General features: G+C 38.6%; 1 protein-coding gene across 2 annotated transcripts in view; it reads left to right on the plus strand.

The window, feature by feature from the left end:
- Window positions 1-18966, plus strand: part of pcdh7a (protocadherin 7a) — a 65221-nt gene that overhangs the window by 21561 nt on the left and 24694 nt on the right. Inside the window, exons 3-4 of one of the 2 annotated variants that reach the window (XR_008803999.1) lie at window positions 10611-10809; window positions 11819-12400. Coding sequence is in view for 1 of the 2 variants with exons in the window: in XM_056236209.1 (XP_056092184.1) it covers window positions 10611-10809; window positions 11819-12321 (702 nt within the window). In the remaining variant the exon portion in view is untranslated. Of the gene's footprint in view, window positions 1-10610; window positions 10810-11818; window positions 14751-18966 lie in introns of those variants that run through there. The other variant, XM_056236209.1, reaches the window with a different exon arrangement.

Raw genomic sequence — 18966 nt, forward strand, 5'->3', positions numbered from 1 at the left:
CCTGCTTACAATAGTTCCATTTTAGCACAATCATATATATACAGTATATACACTCACCGGCCACTTTATTAGGTACACCTGTCCAACTGCTCGTTAACACTTAATTTCTAAGCAGCCAATCACATGGCGGCAACTCAGTGCATTTAGGCATGTAGACATGGTCAAGACAATCTCCTGCAGTTCAAACCGAGCATCAGCATGGGGAAGAAAGTTGATTTGAGTGACTTTGAACGTGGCATGATTGTTGGTGCCAGAAGGGCTGGTCTGAGTATTTCAGAAACTGCTAATCTACTGGGATTTTCACGCACAACCATCTCTAGGGTTTACAGAGAATGGTCCGAAAAAGAAAAAACATCCAGTGAGCGGCAGTTCTGTGGGCGGAAATGCCTTGTTGATGCCAGAGGTCAGAGGAGAATGGCCAGACTGGTTCGAGCTGATAGAAGGGCAACAGTGACTGAAATAACCACTCGTTACAACCGAGGTATGCAGCAAAGCATTTGTGAAGCCACAACACGCACAACCTTGAGGCGGATGGGCTACAACAGCAGAAGACTCCACCGGGTACCACTCATCTCCACTACAAATAGGAAAAAGAGGCTACAATTTGCAAGAGCTCACCAAAATTGAACAGTTGAAGACTGGAAAAATGTTGCCTGGTCTGATGAGTCTCGATTTCTGTTGAGACATTCAGATGTTAGAGTCAGAATTTGGCGTAAACAGAATGAGAACATGGAACCATCATGCCTTGTTACCACTGTGCAGGCTGGTGGTGGTGGTGTAATGGTGTGGGGGATGTTTTCCTGGCACACTTTAGGCCCCTTAGTGCCAATTGGGCATCGTTTAAATGCCACGGCCTACCTGAGCATTGTTTCTGACCATGTCCATCCCTTTATGGCCACCATGTACCCATCCTCTGATGGCTACTTCCACCATGTCACAAAGCTCTAATCATTTCAAATTGGTTTCTTGAACATGACAATGAGTTCACTGTACTAAAATGGCCTCCACAGTCACCAGATCTCAACCCAAAAGAGCATCTTTGGGATGTGGTGGAACGGGAGATTCGCATCATGGATGTGCAGCCGACAAATCTGCGGCAACTGTGTGATGCCATCATGTCAATATGGACCAAACTCCCTGAGGAATGCTTCCAGCACCTTGTTGAATCTATGCCACGAAGAATTGAGGCAGTTCTGAAGGCAAAAGGGGGTCCAACCCGTTACTAGCATGGGGTACCTAATAAAGTGTCCGGTGAGTGTATATATATATATATATATATATACACTCAGTATATATATATATATATATATATATACAGTGATTACACAGTATATATATATATATATATATATATATATATATATACTGTGTATATATATATATATATATACTGTGTATATATATATATATATATATATATATATATTGTATATCTTTATTTGGACCTCAGCACTATTTATGGATAACTAAAGTGCATTAAGAACAAAACTAGTTGTTCCAATTTAGCAGACTTGAAGTATACCAATTTAGTATACCAAAAGTACAATTGCAGGGTATTTATATTAAGTACATACATATGTAAATGTATATTTAGCATTAAAAAAATGACAATTTTAGTATATTTATTTTTCACTAGGGCTGTTTTATCCTTTATAATAATAGTTTAATTTTCTAATAAACAACAACATTATACATGTATTATTATGATTTAGATATTGGTCAACTTTTAAATGATTACAAATCATTTGTAAATCTCTGTCAGCGTGAATTCCCCTTATGAAAGACTAAGTGAGTATGCCAATATTATGCTGACATCATGGCAGATTTAAAATTTTGAAACTCTTTAATTAATAGTCAGCCAAAAGGATCCAAGATTTTGAATTCTGCTCAAGTAATTTCTCAGTCCATATCCTCTATTCTGCTCCTCATCATTTCTTCAATAAAAATGTCAAAAATAAGATTTTAAAAGGTATAAAACTTATACGAATCAAAATATATAGCAGACCTATGTATATGTATATGGGCTTTAATTACCCATAATTAAAAAAACTGATGTCATTCCATTCACAGCATGCTTGAGAATTTGACAGTGCTTAATTTCAGCCACTAAGCGGCACTAGTGCCCGTCTTCCTCTTTGACTTTGTGTTGCAGTCGGTTGATGACCCCTCTGCAACAGTTAATGTGCGCTAATCCACGTTTGTATATCTCTGTGTGTTTGTGTGCGTGTATACTAGCGCAACCACTTCGTACCTCTGTTTGCTCTCTGCTCTTCTCACGACACTCTCCACCCCTCTCTCTCTCTCTCTCTCTCTCTCTCTCTCTCTCTCTCTCTCTCTCTCTCTCTCTCTGCAGTGCCTCTTTCACTGCATGGTGATTATTATTCCTCACACAGACTCAGTGCTGATACTCAGATACTGCTGAGCAGCCCTGTAAATCACCTGGAGCCGAAAGAGAGGAAGAAAGAGAAAGAGAGAGAGGATGAGAGATATACAGAGAGAAATGAGAAAATTCTAGGTGGGCTGAATGAACCAAAGAGGTTCAAACAGCAAGGGAATTGCGGGAAGAAAAAGGGATGAGAGTTATGGGTAAAGAGGAGAAACAAGGGAAAAGGAAGAGAGCAGAAAGAATGAGTGAGTGAGAGGGGAGCGCGAGTGTAAAATGCTGCAGTCAGAGCGAGTCGTGGTGCAGGATGATCATCGGGAGTATCTGTCACGCTATTGCAGAACACATACGCATCTCCGTGACCTTTATTCCGCCGCAGAAACGGGAGTCCTGCGCACACACACGCTTATCCTTCTCATGTCATTGAGCAGGAGACGTACAGGAAATTGTGTCTGTCCGTCTATCTCCGTCCTGCACAAACTTACGCTTGTCAGTTTGCCACCTGCTTGTATTAATAACTGTCAGTGTTTGCGGCTGTTACACACACGCGGGTGAAATTGTTTTCCACAGGACAAGCATATGAGTGAATACTAAACTAAAGCAGACAAACAACGACAAAGTGTCTCTCTGTGTGTGTGCAATTTTACATCCTGCTTTAACGCCTTTAAGTCCCACATATATAAATGCTTGGTGTATTGCTGGCTTTTGGGCAGACACTGCTATTTCATAAAACTTTAATGCTCAGAGGTTGCTCTTTCATAGCTCAGGACAAAAGAAAATTCTGTAAAAAAAAAAAACTATTTCTCAATATCTTGTTGTTCGACTTTCTTCTGTTCACTGAACAGAAAATTTGGAATTTTCAGACAATGTTTTTGTTCCTTGCACAATAGTATGTTATGACCTCCAAACACAGTGTTTTCTGCTAGTGCAAGGTTTTGTAAACTAATATTTCCACAATGCCCCACATAATCATCTCCATATGTATGGCTTTTCTGATGTGGTAAACTTGCTTGATAGCTCACCTGATACAGCACTGCACTTGCAAAGCAGACACACAGGTCCGGGTTCTTGAAACAAGAGTCCCAATAAAAGAGCCCAATGACTTGTAGAGGCAAAAATGGCATGGTTGCTTCAGCAGATTTGCTTTTGTGCACTGTCAGATAAGTTCAGGGTAGGGTTTAGTGTAGATGGTATGTTATCTTCAAACACAATTAACATTTTAGGGCCAATCTCTGGACATATTTCCAATAATATGCTCCTAACCCACACTTGAATGCCATTGGCTCATTCAGTAGTCAGTCTTTAAGGGGAGGTAAAGCGGCCATGTGATTCATAAAGGAGAATCTTCTTTGAATAAAGTGAGTAAGTGAACAAGAATGATTCATTCACTAAAAAAAAATACCTTCAAAAACACCACTGAACAAAACACAAAGAGTAAACCTGCGTCATATCATTGGTTCTCTTTGAATATTACAGAGATTTATTTTTTGGTTGAATTATCCCTTGGAGGTCTCAATATTTTAAGGGGAGACACCCCAGGTGAATAGGGGGAAAAACTTCCCCAGTTGATTACTGACATTAAGACCAATATCTTTTGTATTACAAAGAATATTGATGTTTAAATATGCAAATTAGGTATTATCTCATTAAATATGCACTAATTTGCATATATTTCCAGAAGAGAAATCTGAACATTGGATAAAGCCAGATTCAAAATTCTTGTTTCATTTTGTTGACATATTAGAGTCAAAGGTTTTTACAGAGGGGAGTTTGGATATCTCTTTTTATCACTCCATCCATTTTAAAAATTAAATTTAAAAATCCATTTTCTCCCCATTTTAGCTATAAAATGTTGTATAAATCAGAATTTTAATGAGATATGAACAAACCCCTCAATAAAAACCTTAAGAATATAGATAATAATACAAATGGAAAGTTGGTGTATGTAAGTGCTGCTGAAGTGGAGATTTTTGGCTCAGAGTATGAGAAAAAAAACATTTTGAGAAACCGGCCTTTAAAGAATTGACATCAGCCAATGAGATTTCGCTTTTAGAGTTAAATGCCCCATTGTACTTTCATGAGTGGTTTCTGATAAAAAAGAAATGACCATATTTGGATCCGACAACATTGTACAGGAGAGAAAGAGCTTTCCAACGGTATATGTGACGACAGGGTGCAGACAGCGATCGCTGATTTAGAATGCCAACTTTTGTTGAATTTAGGAGAAATTTACAGACGCAAATAGACAAAATGTAGTAAAATAAAGACCTAAAAGTGTATTTTGGACTTTTTTTCACCACAAGTCTGAAAGACAACGTTTTTGCCTGCCGTGTCTCCCCTTGAGAGTTTGATTCGAAATGTTTGAGTTCGCATTGAAATCCTTGGTTTTTGATTAGAGAATTTGAACTGGGCAAATCTGAGCACATTCTAAGATATTGTTGAGAACTTTTGCTCTCTATGAGAAATAGAGATTGTAGAAAGAATACATTTGTGACTTTTCTACAAATTGGAAACAGAATAGAGCAGAATATTAATAATAGACAAAAATGATAATTCTGACCAAAATGATAATTAATAATTAACGGAATAAGCGTAATCGTTAACAGCACAGTTTGTACTAATACAACTGATTCTACGGTTGATGGCGGAGGATTGAGGGGCTCTTCTGTGCTGTTTGAGTGATGTCACTAATTGAATGTACTTATAGTTGGAACACACTATAGATCCATATCCAAATCAACTCGCCTGAATAATTCATTGTATGCGGCATGCCCTTTCAATATGCAGAGTCATGGAACGCAGAGGAGAGGCTAAGCACTAATTAATCAGACCTCGTTAATTTCCTTTGAGCCGTCAGGTAAGAGTGTTTCTCTCTAATTATGTTGATGACTGCGGAAAGCAGACACACATACACACACACTCGGGTCTGATACCTCACAAACAAGATTGTTAGATGTGCATGCACACCGCTGTAGATGTGGACACACACACACACATGCACACAAAGGCAGGCAGGCGGTGATGCACACCTGGTTTAACAGACAGTCACATCAGTAAACATACACAGACACAGTTGGATGTCATGCTGGAAAGGGAAAGGAAATGGCCTGTGTCAGATTAAAGGGTTGGTTTTTAATGTTTGCTGTCAAAGTCCATTAATATTCTATCGGCTCTGTTTCTGCTGCTGGTGCACTGACTGGACCCCAGCCAAGACCCAAACACACACACACACACACACACACACACACACACACACACACACACACACACACACACACACACACACACACACACACACACACACACACACACACACGCACACACACACACACACACACACACACAAACATCCAAAAGCCCAACCTTTGTGACTTTAGCCAGACTCTGCTTTTCACACACATCCACACAGCCAAACCTCTGTGTCTTTAGCCAAACTCTTCTCTCACAAACACAAACAACAACAAAGCCAAAAGCTCAACCTCTGTGACTGACGCGCTCTCAGTTTCTGTCTCCCACGCAAACGTTATGCCATCATATTGCGACAATATGGCAAACCATGTGTGATACAAATATAGAAACTCATATTATTATTCTGTAAATCCTCCTATTTCTCAAGGTTAGCAGTTTGACATGATATACAGGTGCAGCTTCTGAATATGCATTACATATGCATATTAAAGAGCCCAGAGGAACATTTTATTACTTGAATGCTTCTCATTTGTGGCTCAGAAGAGAGTGGAGTTCCACGTTATTCTTCATTCGTGTATAAGTTTTGTTTCAGATGTGCACTACCATTTAAACGTTTTTTTTTAATGCTTTTGAAAGAGGTTTATTATACGCTCGCTCACCAAGGCTGCATTTATTTGATAAAAAATACAGAAATTTAAAAACAGTAATACATATTATTACAATATATTTTAAAATGTAATGTAATGGCAAAGCTGAATTTTCAGCAGCCATTACTCCAGTTTTCAGTGTCCTTTCAGAATATGGTGATTTGGTGCTAATAAACATTTCTAATTATTGATATAGTATTGCTTATTTTTTTTGTCAGGATTATTCATTGAATAGATATATTTGGATAGTTGGATTGTTCAAAAGATCAGAATTTATGCGAAATGGATCTCTAAGATTATAAATGTCTTTAGTGTCACTTTTGAACAATGTAATGCATCCTTGCTAAATATAAAAATATAATATTAATTTCTTTTTAAATCTCACTCACCCCAAACATTTGAACAGTACTTTTTTTCATTACAAAGAGACATAAAATTAGACATAATTGAGAAAATTGTTGACACAGTAATGTAAAATTAATATTGCATAATATTAAATAGCACCACTCAGATCAGAGTCTTTGAAGAATTTAATAATAAATGTTCTTCTTGAAATATATTGAATGTCCTTTTCTGACACTTGAGATTACAGTAGTCTTTTTCTCAGAAGAAAAATCTGAGAAACAGGAGACTTAAGTAACAGTTCCATTTATTCACCATTTAAACAAGAGAAACAACAATGTTACAATATCTAATTCTTTGTTTTATCCTTCCTATAAGAGACCTTCACCCACAGGTTAGCAAGGTTTTAATTGAAAGCGTTTCTAATAATACATAACGACTGTGAGAGTCACTCTAAAACTATAAGCATAATGATGACAGTTTAGAACAATGGCTCGTTATTTGTCAAGGAAACCGTGTCAAACCTTGAAACAAACGTTTAGTCACTTTCTCACACTCATAATAGGGCTGATTACACTTTTCCTCAGCCAAATTGGCTACTAAAGTTGAATCTGTGGAGCTTTTAGAACAACCTATAGCATTACTCATGAAACCTCAAAAATGAGAAGGCGATTCTCAATTAAGTGGGTAATTTGTAGAAACCCTTAAGGCAATTGTGTGGATATAATGATGCTCTACAATGTTCTTTATGAGCTATGTTCTTTAGCTACTGGTTTAAGTGCAGATATCGTTCTTAAATATGAACTTATTTAATCTTCATCAAACAAATCAAATGCAGCCATTAGTGTAAATGTGGGCTTGGGTAATCAGTATACAGTGGCTCATAAGCCAGCAGTGCTTGGCAATTCAACATAAAATCCGCCGTAATCTGATTGGTTCCACTGTGTCGATAAAACAATGCAGCAAACAGGCTTATATTCCCACCCATGTTTTTGAGCCTCTAGACCCACCCTCATACAGTTAAATGAGTCAACCGTGTACAGTTTTCATAGGAATCAACCGGTTTCACTGAATTAACATGGATGCGGGCCAACATAATGTACTAGTAGAGTTTGATTGGAAGTGTGGCCTTGACATGCATTCCTGGTCTCAAACAGCACAGCACAGTGCAAGTAACGCTACGGTAGGTTGCTATGATTTCAGTCATAAAGATGGAAAGATCGAATTGACTAATGTGCATGAATATGAAACCACCAAAAAATATGAAGTCTGCATGTTCTGCATGTCTGTGTGAATGAATGGCGCAGTTTCATCTACAACACATACTGAAGCATGCAGGACATTTATGGTGAGATGGCGTCTCAGAAACTCAAATATCTTTGCTACAACCCTCCAAAATAAAAGTTTGGTTAAACTTAAAAAAATTATGATAGAAATATATTACCATTATACATGTTATGTTATTATATTGTCTAGTGCAACGTACTTCTCAAAAGAATAATAACAATAAAATAAAACACTTTATTAAAACAGTTTTTTACTGAATATCACACATTAAATTTTTTTTGCTCCATGTTGTAATTTAACCTGTAAACATCTTCTTTTTTTGCCAGTAAATGAAAGGAATTGTAAAAAAATATTAATCATTAAGCACTATTATTGTTAAAAATATAACTAATTATTAGCTGAATAAATGTAACTTGAATGCAATGAAAGTCACATTGGATAAAAGCGTCTGCCAAATGCATAGTAAATGTTGACGTCATCAGTGAAAGTTCACAATGCTATTCTGACTGTATATGATTCAGTGGTCAGTTACATTTTATGATTTCCATGCAGCATTGTTTTCCCCTGCTGTTTATTATCAGAAAAGACCTATACAACCCATTTCTGGGTCGCTATGCACCAATTGAGAAACCACTTATATAATGCATCTGTAACTGCACAGTGTTTCTCTCTCTAGCGTACAGGAGAGCTGCGCTCAATGTCTGAGTTAGACCCTAGGAGATCCCCTTCTTAATTGAAAGGCAGACATTCCGAGAAAAGTGAGGAGTGGAGTTACTAAACGAGGGTGGAGATTATGGGTCAATAAAACAGCGTTCCACTGAGACTTCCAGCAAGGGTCAAGGGCACGGCATTGATTGGCTCAACATAAAGCTGAGTAAAGTGTGTGCGCGCACATCTCTTTATGTGCCTCCAGAGATGCACACAGAGAAAAGAGTACAACGGAGAAAGGTACAAAGGCGATATTAAAGATTCAAGGATCTTCTAGGAATGACTGTAAGCATTATCATCAAATTATTACGCATTATGCTCCCGATACAACACAGAATCATTTTATAATGATACAACATGCAGAATACTGTACATAATAAAAAGCAGACAGTATGTGTGGTCTTTTTTGTAAAAAAAAAAAAAAAAAAAAACTGTTTCCGGATGAGGCTTTCTGTCCCTCAAAACCTCTCAAGTGTCAGGACCATGTCAGACATCAGCTCGCAGACAAAACAGATGATTTGTTCTATTAATGTTCATTTGTCGCTTGCTACATTTGACACCTGACACCCATAAAGCCTGATTCATCACCCTCTCCCTTCTCCGTTACGATTCCACTTCCCCCCAATGAAAAATGAAACCATCAGTTAATTACGGTGTTCATTTAGCGCACTCTCTCGCTCCCGTTCTCTCTCTCTCTTTTCACATTGTCTTCATTAAGGCAGACACCGGAGCATATAAATGTGCTTCTCATAAGGCAGTTCTCCTAACAGCTGTCAGTCATCGCTCCAGTAGACAATGAAGGGACAATGTGGGACTCGTTTGCTTGGCTAGACCTTCTTCCTTCGGTTTCAAACAGCCTGAACTGGACTTTATGATTTTGTTGGAGTTTGAATGTGCTGATTTGCTGGTGTGAGATTAGGTTGGGGAGATGGAGTCATACCCATATAGATGAGGCCATAAAACACATGCTATAAAGTATTCCGCAGGGTGTAATAAAATGTGTTGTTTCTTATTATATGTGCAACTAAATTTTTACATTTTCTGAAGAAAATGTGAGTGGTGCTTGCTCATGTCAAACTTGCCGCCATTATGTTAGGATTGTTGCTGGGTTATCATTAACTAAAGCTAAAACTAAAACTATTACAAACAGTTTGTTAACTGCAATAATGCTGAAATAAAATCACGTCAAGTCACACGTCACGTCATGTTTATTTGTATAGCACTTAATACAATTAGATAGCAAGCAGCTTTATTAATATTAAACATAACAAAACAGTGTCAGTGTTGCTTTTGATTAGAATTACAACTTAAATTTCTACCATAAAGCAGCTCTCCAGTATGTTCTGACCTCAATAGACTGAACGGAAGAAATGAACCAAAGATTTCCATGTCAAAAAAGAAGGAGCCTCAGAACAAACCTACCTATTATGTATTCACTATGGACCAATGCTAGTTCGAAGGTGTTATCCAGCCAGAGCGAACTCCCGAAGCGATCTCCAAAGGAACTACTCTTTGGCCTGATTTTGTTCTGAATGACGCCGCACCAGTTTATCCTTCAGTTTCGCTTGAAGTATATCAGGGCCTTAACTGAAATAACTGAAGTTGAAGCACTACAATTACTAACTGGAAATAAATTAAAATAAATTAAACCAAAATAGTAATAATTAAAAACTAATAAAAATGATAAAAGCGACTACAAATTCAACTAAAATGAAAACTGAAAATAAAAAAATAAAAGCAAATTAAAAATAGTAAATAAATAACACTAATATAATGCTGGATGGTTGCCAGGGTGTTGCTATGCAGGGTTAATTAAGTCAAAAGAGCCCTCCAGTCTTTATGATAATCAGGTGCCATTGCTTAGTATAATGATACTGTAATATCAGTGATGACAGTAACTGTATACATGTTTATTTATTTATCCACAGAGTCTCAATGAGAGATCATTGTGAAATCAGATCAATCAAATGTCTTAAACAGATAATCCTTATTGACGTAATACCTACCGTCACCTATCATGTTTTAATCCCATGTCTCTCTGTGTCTCTCCACAGCCTCTCAGAAGAGTGACATTTTCTGTGGTGAGTCAAGCTCCGGATCAAGGCTGCTATGATAGTGGGGTGGAGGACTCTGAGACCCCGAGCAGCAAGAGCTCCTCTGGACCCAGACTGGGATCTTTACCACTGCCTGAGGACGGATATGAAAGGACGACACCAGAAGGGAGCGTAGGCGAGGAGGAGCATGTGGAAAATGGTAAAAAGTCATCTGTGGGAAAGGTCTGAGACCACAAAGGGAAAAATGACATGCTTTTCAGAATTTCAAAGTTGGCTGTGTCGTTTTTTCTTATTATTATTATTTCGCTTTAAAGAGATGGTTAGCCCAGAAATTAAAATTCAAAAGAAGATATTTTGAAGAATGTTGGTAACCAAACAGTTACCATTGACATTTAATTGCATGGACAAAACACACTGAGACATTTCTCAAAATATCTTCTTTTATGTTCCACAGAAGAATCTAAGTCGTACAGGTTTGGAATGAGGCTGTTAATAATGAAAGAAATTCCATTTAAAATGCACAAAAGAATGCAATAAATATGAAACAACCTAAGATGTAACATACAACCCAAATGTACTTATCTGATAACAAAAACTAACAAGAAACATTACTGTTTAAATAAAATGCCATCAAATGTAAAGTCTCAAAGCAGGGAATTGTGGGAATATCATTTTCACTGTAAATTATAAGATGACTGTTCATTTTTAATTCCAAAGTTCAACAGTATTTTACCGTAACATTACTTCAAATGTCCTTTTAGATCTATTTTCACCATATACAGAAAAAAGGGAACTTGCCATTAACCAATTGACAGGTTTTAACATGTAATTTTTATAGTATTTTACCATTGAAATGACATATTTTACAGTGTGTTCAAAAGACCATTTTTTCTTCTAATTCTATACCATATTAATTATGTTCTTAGCAATTGAAAGATTAACATTTTTAACATTTTCTTAGTATTTGGTTTGTCCTCCTTTGCATTTTTTAAAGCAGTAAATTACAGCAGTACTCAGCCTGACATGAACATGGTCCCAGACCTTAGGACGCCACTGTAGATAGACATTCATTCATTCTCCAGGGACATCACGAGTGTCTAAAACTTGACAGTCTGAACAAAAAATGTTGAACTATGACCTGCGCATATTTCAGTTGAGACAGTTCCCTGACAGGATATCCTAAAACAGCCTCTGTCTCTGTTCCTCAGACCCCAGGCAGCTCCCTGACGTGGCTCTGACGGGAAAGTGCACGCGAGAGTGTGATGAGTTTGGTCACTCTGACACCTGCTGGATGCCCGTGCAACCATCACCACGAAGACGCATGGAAACACCCCAACTCTCCACCTTCGCCTCGCCCGGCGATAACAACAACAACACGGAGGACGACAGCGACCGAGAGGAAGACGGAGACGGGGGTACGGATAAAAGCAGCGGAGGAAGCGAGGAGGTCCGGGATTCGCTTGCAAACGGAGATCCGCTTGGAACTCTCAGTCGCCGGGACCGGAACAGGAACATGGGCGACCACAACCGTAATCTCCTGAATCGTAAAATGACCTCGGCGTCCTACGACACGTTCAGCAGCGCCGGCTTTGGCCGTCGTCTAGAAGAAGAAGACCCACACACCCCTGAGGTCATACCCCTTACGAGGACGGGGGGCGACTATAAGACCAGCTCGTGCCTCACTCTGTCTCGCAGGGAAGTGTACCTGTGAGCTCCAGCCAACCCCTCACGCCACGGGACCGGCCTGAGCAACTTCACGGCATCGGAGCAGGAGGATCATTAAGAGACTAGTGCATACCTGTTCAAAACAGGCTTCTTCTCCTTGCCAAAAAAAAAATCATCATCAATTCATTTCTCTGGATGCAAAATATCAAAGTTGAGGAGAAAAAAAGTGAATCGTCGTTTATTCTTTCATAAACTTGGTCGGACTTTGTCAATGGCAAACACTTGCATGTTAGGGCTCCCGCAGACAGGGGGCGATGTGGGGATTGATGGACAAAATCCGGTTACAGGCCACAGAAATGGATGTGATTGTGGCACATTATGGAAATAAAACCATGTAGCATCAGGAAAAAGAAAATCCTAACCAATCATATTTTATTCTAAGTAGTTTCCTGTTGCTGAGCCGGTACAGTTATTTAATTACAGTCTCACTAGTCATGTAAATGCTTTCATCTCAGACTTTTAGAGAAAAATGAGAACAAAAAAAAAATCTGGTCATCCATTTTTATAATTTGTAAAGCTACCTGTTTTCCTGTTGTTTTTTTTAACAGATATGGGAATATACTACAGCTCTCATTAGTGCTTCAGAATTTTCGGATATTTTCACAATGACTGTTACATTACCATCCCATCAGACCTCAGAGTTTAAATCAGCCAATTAAATCATGCGACACATGTGCACAGCACAACAACATGCACACACGGAGATACATGTCTATATCCATTTAGTGCAGATGTGTGTACAAGTGTGTATGTACTGTATAAACAGACATGTTTGGCATACCTGAGGCTTTTTTAAGAAGCGGTTTTTTGAAAGTAGATGTAGCATTTCTGCCTGCTTGATCTTCAACTAGTATATAAGACACTGAAGTGTATTTGAATAACTTAATCATCTGTGTAAAGTGCATACACAGGGGCATTAAACAATGTTTAGATACATCTATACTATACTATAAACAACAACTATACTGTATCTCATCCCTTTTAAGTAGAGCTCATATGTAAACCAAATTTCTTTAAAGGCAACACTGCATGACGATAAGCTAATGCTTATTTTGTTAAATAAGAAAGAATCAGATTTTGTTGTTTTTCTGAGGACATGACCTCGTTAGGAGGAGCGTGTTTGAGTGTGTGTGAATGCAAAGCGAGGTCGGTGCGCAAAAGTCGCAGAGGAGAGCTAGATCTTTAATTTAGCCTGAAATGACACACTCAATGTAGTTGTTCAAATACCTGTATTACAGTTCAAACGAATCAAACGAGTCTTTGTTAATCAGCCTCGTCCAGGTCTTCGCCACAATTGGCATCTCATCAAGCCTCTGGAATTTTCAAATCGAGTTTAGGAGTGGCATTTTTAGCTCTTGTTATGCGTTGTAAGTACAATCTGATTGATAAGAACAAATTGACATGTATTTCACCAACTCTCAGGAAACTTGAGATTCAGTGTGTGTCCTCGGCTTTAGTCTGCGCTCCGATTTGTCCTCACAAGGCCATACATTTGGGGAGCCTGTTTTCTCGCCCTTTCCCTTTTTCAGACACACCGCACCTGGCGACGGTTCCCGAAGTGTGTGTGTGTGTGTGTGTGTTTCCTGGCTTCCCACGGCGAGAATCGCAGACTCATCCCTTTCACTTCACGGAACAGCCTTGGGTCTGGAGCGGGACTGGTGGACTCCAGTCCATCTATGCCAAAATCTGTCCAGTTTTTCTGGTTTTACTGGAAGCACTGGTGCACAAACTTACCTGAAAAAAAGACTAGCCCAGAACCTGTGGTTCAGTGCCTGGATGAGAGGAAAGTGTTGAACTGGCCTACACAGGGTTTGTGAAACCGGAGGACTTGAGAAGAGGGAATCTGTCTCTAAAGATGGCATGTTTCCTTTGCCAGGTTTATAGGCTAAATATGCTGTTATACAGCAATCTGTAAGTAGTGTACAGTATGGGGTGCATAACGGACTATGTATATGAAACCGTGTCTTTTCTTCTTTTTTTACTGCACGTTTACCTAACAGTTCAGCTCACTTACTGCAAAACGGGGAGGGATGGGAAGGGCAAAATAACATTGTGTCTAAAGCATAACATTCACTTGAACTTTTTTATGAGATAAACTCTGAACTCATGTACTTCAAGAACATCCGCCATTTTACTGTTACCCTGTAGAGAAATGACCACTGAACTTTAACCTGAAAGGCATGTTGACGATCTTTAATCCTGCACCTGTGAGGAAAATGTTTTTTTTTATTATTATTATTTCTCTGTTTTTATGCTATGTGAAAGAGGAGTTTTTGAAGCTCTCTTTCCTGGTATTTATGTGTTCATTGCGTTTGTTATTACAAATAACAAATCAAATGGGGTTGGAATGGTTTGAAAGTTTGGTATGTGACATGTAAAAGTTTGATTTTGACATTAAAACACCTTTAAACTGTGTTATGCTTCCTTTTTCGCGCTTGAATTTGCTGTTTGATCCATTTTTGCACATCGTCCCCTTGGAATTATAAGGTTCTATCTGCGTTTTGAGCAGTTTTGAGATATTGAACTTTAAAGTTTTTGCATTCCATTTGACTGTGTAGAAAGAACCTTTTTATTTTCTAAATAAAAAATTCCAAAATGTACACAACTTAAAAAACAACATCACATAATGTAAAGAAGTGGTCACAGAATAAGAATATGTGAATAACTAAATGTTGACAAAAATGTCAGATAGAACCTTATAATTCCAAGGGGACGACATATGTTGATACTGAACACACAGTGATAACGTTTCGTTTGCAATCCTGCACCCTGCTGGTAAAATATAAAATTACATTCCTTAAACACTTCAGTCACATACACAGTGTCCTCTCAAGCATCTTTTGATATCCCTTTTTACATTTTCACAGCTTGGTTTTACATCACTTTTTATCACCAGTAAATAATCCTGGGTATTTAATTTCTTTGTAAACCCATGGTTAAATGTGTTGCAAGTGACAACACTAATTAGCAAAATAAAAAGGATTCTGAGAAAAGTTTATGATTTCTCATCTGCCAATAACGGCTTACAAAACTAAATGTCCTAAAAATAAGATAGAGACAAATAAATGGCCAGAAAAAGAAGCAAGATAACAGTGAACACGGAAAATGTACCGACGGAAAATGTAAAGTTGCGATTTTCTAGGCTGATATGGCTAGGAACTATACTCTCATTCCTGCGTAATAATCAAGAAACTTTACTGCCGTACCATGAGAGCAGCAGGCGTAATGATATGACGCAGCGCCTGAAAATAGTCCCCAGCTCGGTAATTTCCAACGTGACCGGGACAAAGGGCCTTTCTCAATCTGTGTTCTTGTCTGTACTTGTGTCCTTGTGTTCTTGTGAAACGTCATCTTTTGTGGCCCAAGTACTGTCCCAATACACAAGTTTGCATTTTGGCAAGAACAGTTAAAAATGCCGGATGTGTTCTTGACACGCCCATTTTACCGAGGATATGCTGGTAACTTGTGGGTGTTTCTCAAAACCAAGAATGCAAAGAACGGACTTGTGTTCTTGGGGAGAACGCTCTTGCTAGTTGTTCTTGGAAGAATGAACTCACAAGGTGACGAGCACACAGAACGCTGCTGACAGTTTGAGACGATGTGTTCTTGCTGGTATTGCGCAATAATTCCCCCGCACAGACACCGTCTGCAGTACCCAAACATAACGAGAATTGTTGACGATAACAGCCAGGCTGCAATGGTCTCTTGACTGTGGGGAAAAACGAGTCTGTGAGCAAACTGGCCGGTTGGCTCGATAGCTAACGTTACACCCGCAGGCGCTTATGGAGATTCTCACTTCCGAAAACGTTTGAGCACATTTTCGATTAGCCATAAATTTTCGTAAAAATGCCAATATTTGAAATCTACACAGTTGATTTCTCGCATCAAATGTTCTCAGAAGTGAATTGAGTGATGAAATAGTGTACGTAATTGTAGAAAAACGAAATACTGTATTGACCTGCCTCTCCTTCCTCGAATGCCGAATTGAATGCTGGGATATTTCTGCCGTCAAGTTCACACAAGTTACCAACCGATGCATCCTCGGTAAAATGGGCGTGTCAAGAACACTTCCGGGATTTTTAACTGTTCTTGCCAAAATGCAAACTTGTGTATTGGGACAGTACTTGGGCCACAAAAGATGACGTTTCACAAGAACACAAGGACACAAGTACAGACAAGAACACAGATTGAGAAAGGCCCTGTGTGAACTTGACGGCAGAAATATCCCAGCATTCAATTCGGCATTCGCGGAAGGAGAGGCAGGTCAATACAGTATTTCGTTTTTCTACAATTACGTACACTATTTCATCACTAAATTCACTTCTGAGAACATTTGATGCGAGAAATCAACTGTGTAGATTTCAAATATTGGCATTTTACGAAAATGTATGGCTAATCGAAAATGTGCTCAAACGTTTTCGGAAGTGAGAATCTCCATAAGCGCCTGCGGGTGTAACGTTAGCTATCGAGCCAACCGGCCAGTTTGCTCACAGACTCGTTTTTCCCCACAGTCAAGAGACCATTGCAGCCTGGCTGTTATCGTCAATAATTCTCGTTATGTTTGGGTACTGCAGACGGTGTCTGTGCGGGGGAATTATTGCGCAATACCAGCAAGAACACATCGTCTCAAACTGTCAGCAGCGTTCTGTGTGCTCGTCACCTTGTGAGTTCATTCTTCCAAGAACAACTAGCAAGAGCGTTCTCCCCAAGAACACAAGTCCGTTCTTTGCATTCTTGGTTTTGAGAAACACCAAGTGCCTGCGCCTGCTGCACTCATGGTACGGCAGTAAAGTTTCTTGATTACTACGCAGGAATGAGAGTATAGTTCCTAGCCATATCAGCCTAGAAAATCGCAACTTTACATTTTCCGTCGGTCTTAGTGCACGATGTAACTACAGAAGAGTCAAGTTTTAAATAGGAAAAATATCGAAACACTTTGGTCATTTTTTAATGAGAAATGCTAATGGTCTTGTCCACTTCAATGATGTATGCTAAGCTATGCTAAAAGTGGTACCGCCAGAACCGGAGATCGGCTGAATGGATTCAAAAACGGTAAAACTCAACAGTTTAACTCTGGGGGAGTTGTAAAATGAGCCTATTTCCAAAAAAAGTGGAGTATCCCTTTAATGGTTGCTGAGCTTGCTTGCTTGTTCTTGACAGGTAAAATCATTGTTACGATCAATCGGCAGAGCTGTAGAAAAAGTTGTCTTATTTTAATGAATTAATTCTGATGATGATGTATTTTTGTAGCATCAGCACCGGAAGTTATAGCATCACCATGTTTCCCTCGACCCATTAGGATTTTTCCATTTGGCTTTTGGATTAGGATCTTGCAAAAAAAAAAGAAGAAACAAAAAGAAAAGCTAAGTGACCAACAAACGTTTGATTCTTACACACTTTGTTCATCTTGATAATCTTGACAAGTGAACATATATTTTATGAATTTTGGAGCCCACAGTCGCCAGAAAAAGCTAAACAGGTAAACGCATGACCATTAAGGTTTCCACAACTCCTTCCGTCTTTATTTGAAACAACATTTTCCCTGATAGTTTGAATTAGAATAGGATGCACATGTGTGATTATTAACACAACAAGACTATGAAAGTGAACTTGTGTGTAGATGAGTTTACCTGTTCTTCTAATAACATAACCCTGACAACCGCATTTAGCCACGTGCAAGCAACCACCTTTTTCAAAACAGGTAAAAGCTCACAAAAAAAATCACAAGGGGTATTACTGATGTATTTTATGTCATCGAATAAAACAAGGAAATATCTTGAACCTTTATTGTACACAGACCTTATTTCAGGCATTTAACCAAAAACCCATTTTAAAAACCCATTGAGGATGATGGAACCGGAAGTGCTACTAATTTCCGAGTTTTGGCCTACAAAAATGTGCCATTCCCTGCTGCACTGTATCCTATCTGATTCTATCGCCTTGTTCTGCAAATTTTCACTGCAAAATATCAATAGGAATCCAGGCGTTTGGAAATTTTGTGTTTGGTAACAATTTCCCAACACATTTCACAGGTTTCATGGATTTGCTGACCAACAGAAAGCTGTTTGATTTGAAACTGCACAGCACTGTAAAGTTCCGACTGTATGAAGCGCAACAATACTATTTAATGTGGGCAACCAGAAAAAAAAATGTTTTTCAGCTTAGTTTATGATTACTTATCTTTGCAAAACAACTAAGCCTAGTTGTTACATCTGGGCACTACATTGTTTCACATTGTATCCTTTGGTATTGCGTTTTGTGTTTTGCATTGTAAAAGAAAATTTCTCAGTTTTTCTCTTAAAACTATGTTTTGGTTATTATTTATTACTGTTAATATACATTTTGTAGAGTCTTTATTTTCAAATTTTCCACAGACCCACAGCATCCCCCTTGGACACAATATTGAAATCCCGTGGTCTTTACTAAAGTTGTACCAGAGTACTGGCTGATGTAATATAATATCTAAAATTTTGTGGAACTCGCCTGAATTAAAATCGAGGAACTCGCCCCTGAAGGCATTTTCAATGAGCCAGAGTTCTTTGAAGAACGGTGCTGCTTAGGGAGGATGATGTTTTCACGGATTCCTTCGTCCCAGTGGAATATAGAAATGCTGCTCTAGTTATAGAAACAG

The sequence above is a fragment of the Rhinichthys klamathensis genome, unplaced genomic scaffold, assembly GCF_029890125.1.
Source record: "Rhinichthys klamathensis goyatoka isolate OS25496 unplaced genomic scaffold, OSU_Roscu_1.1 h1tg000440l_1, whole genome shotgun sequence".
Classification (NCBI taxonomy): domain Eukaryota; kingdom Metazoa; phylum Chordata; class Actinopteri; order Cypriniformes; family Leuciscidae; genus Rhinichthys; species Rhinichthys klamathensis.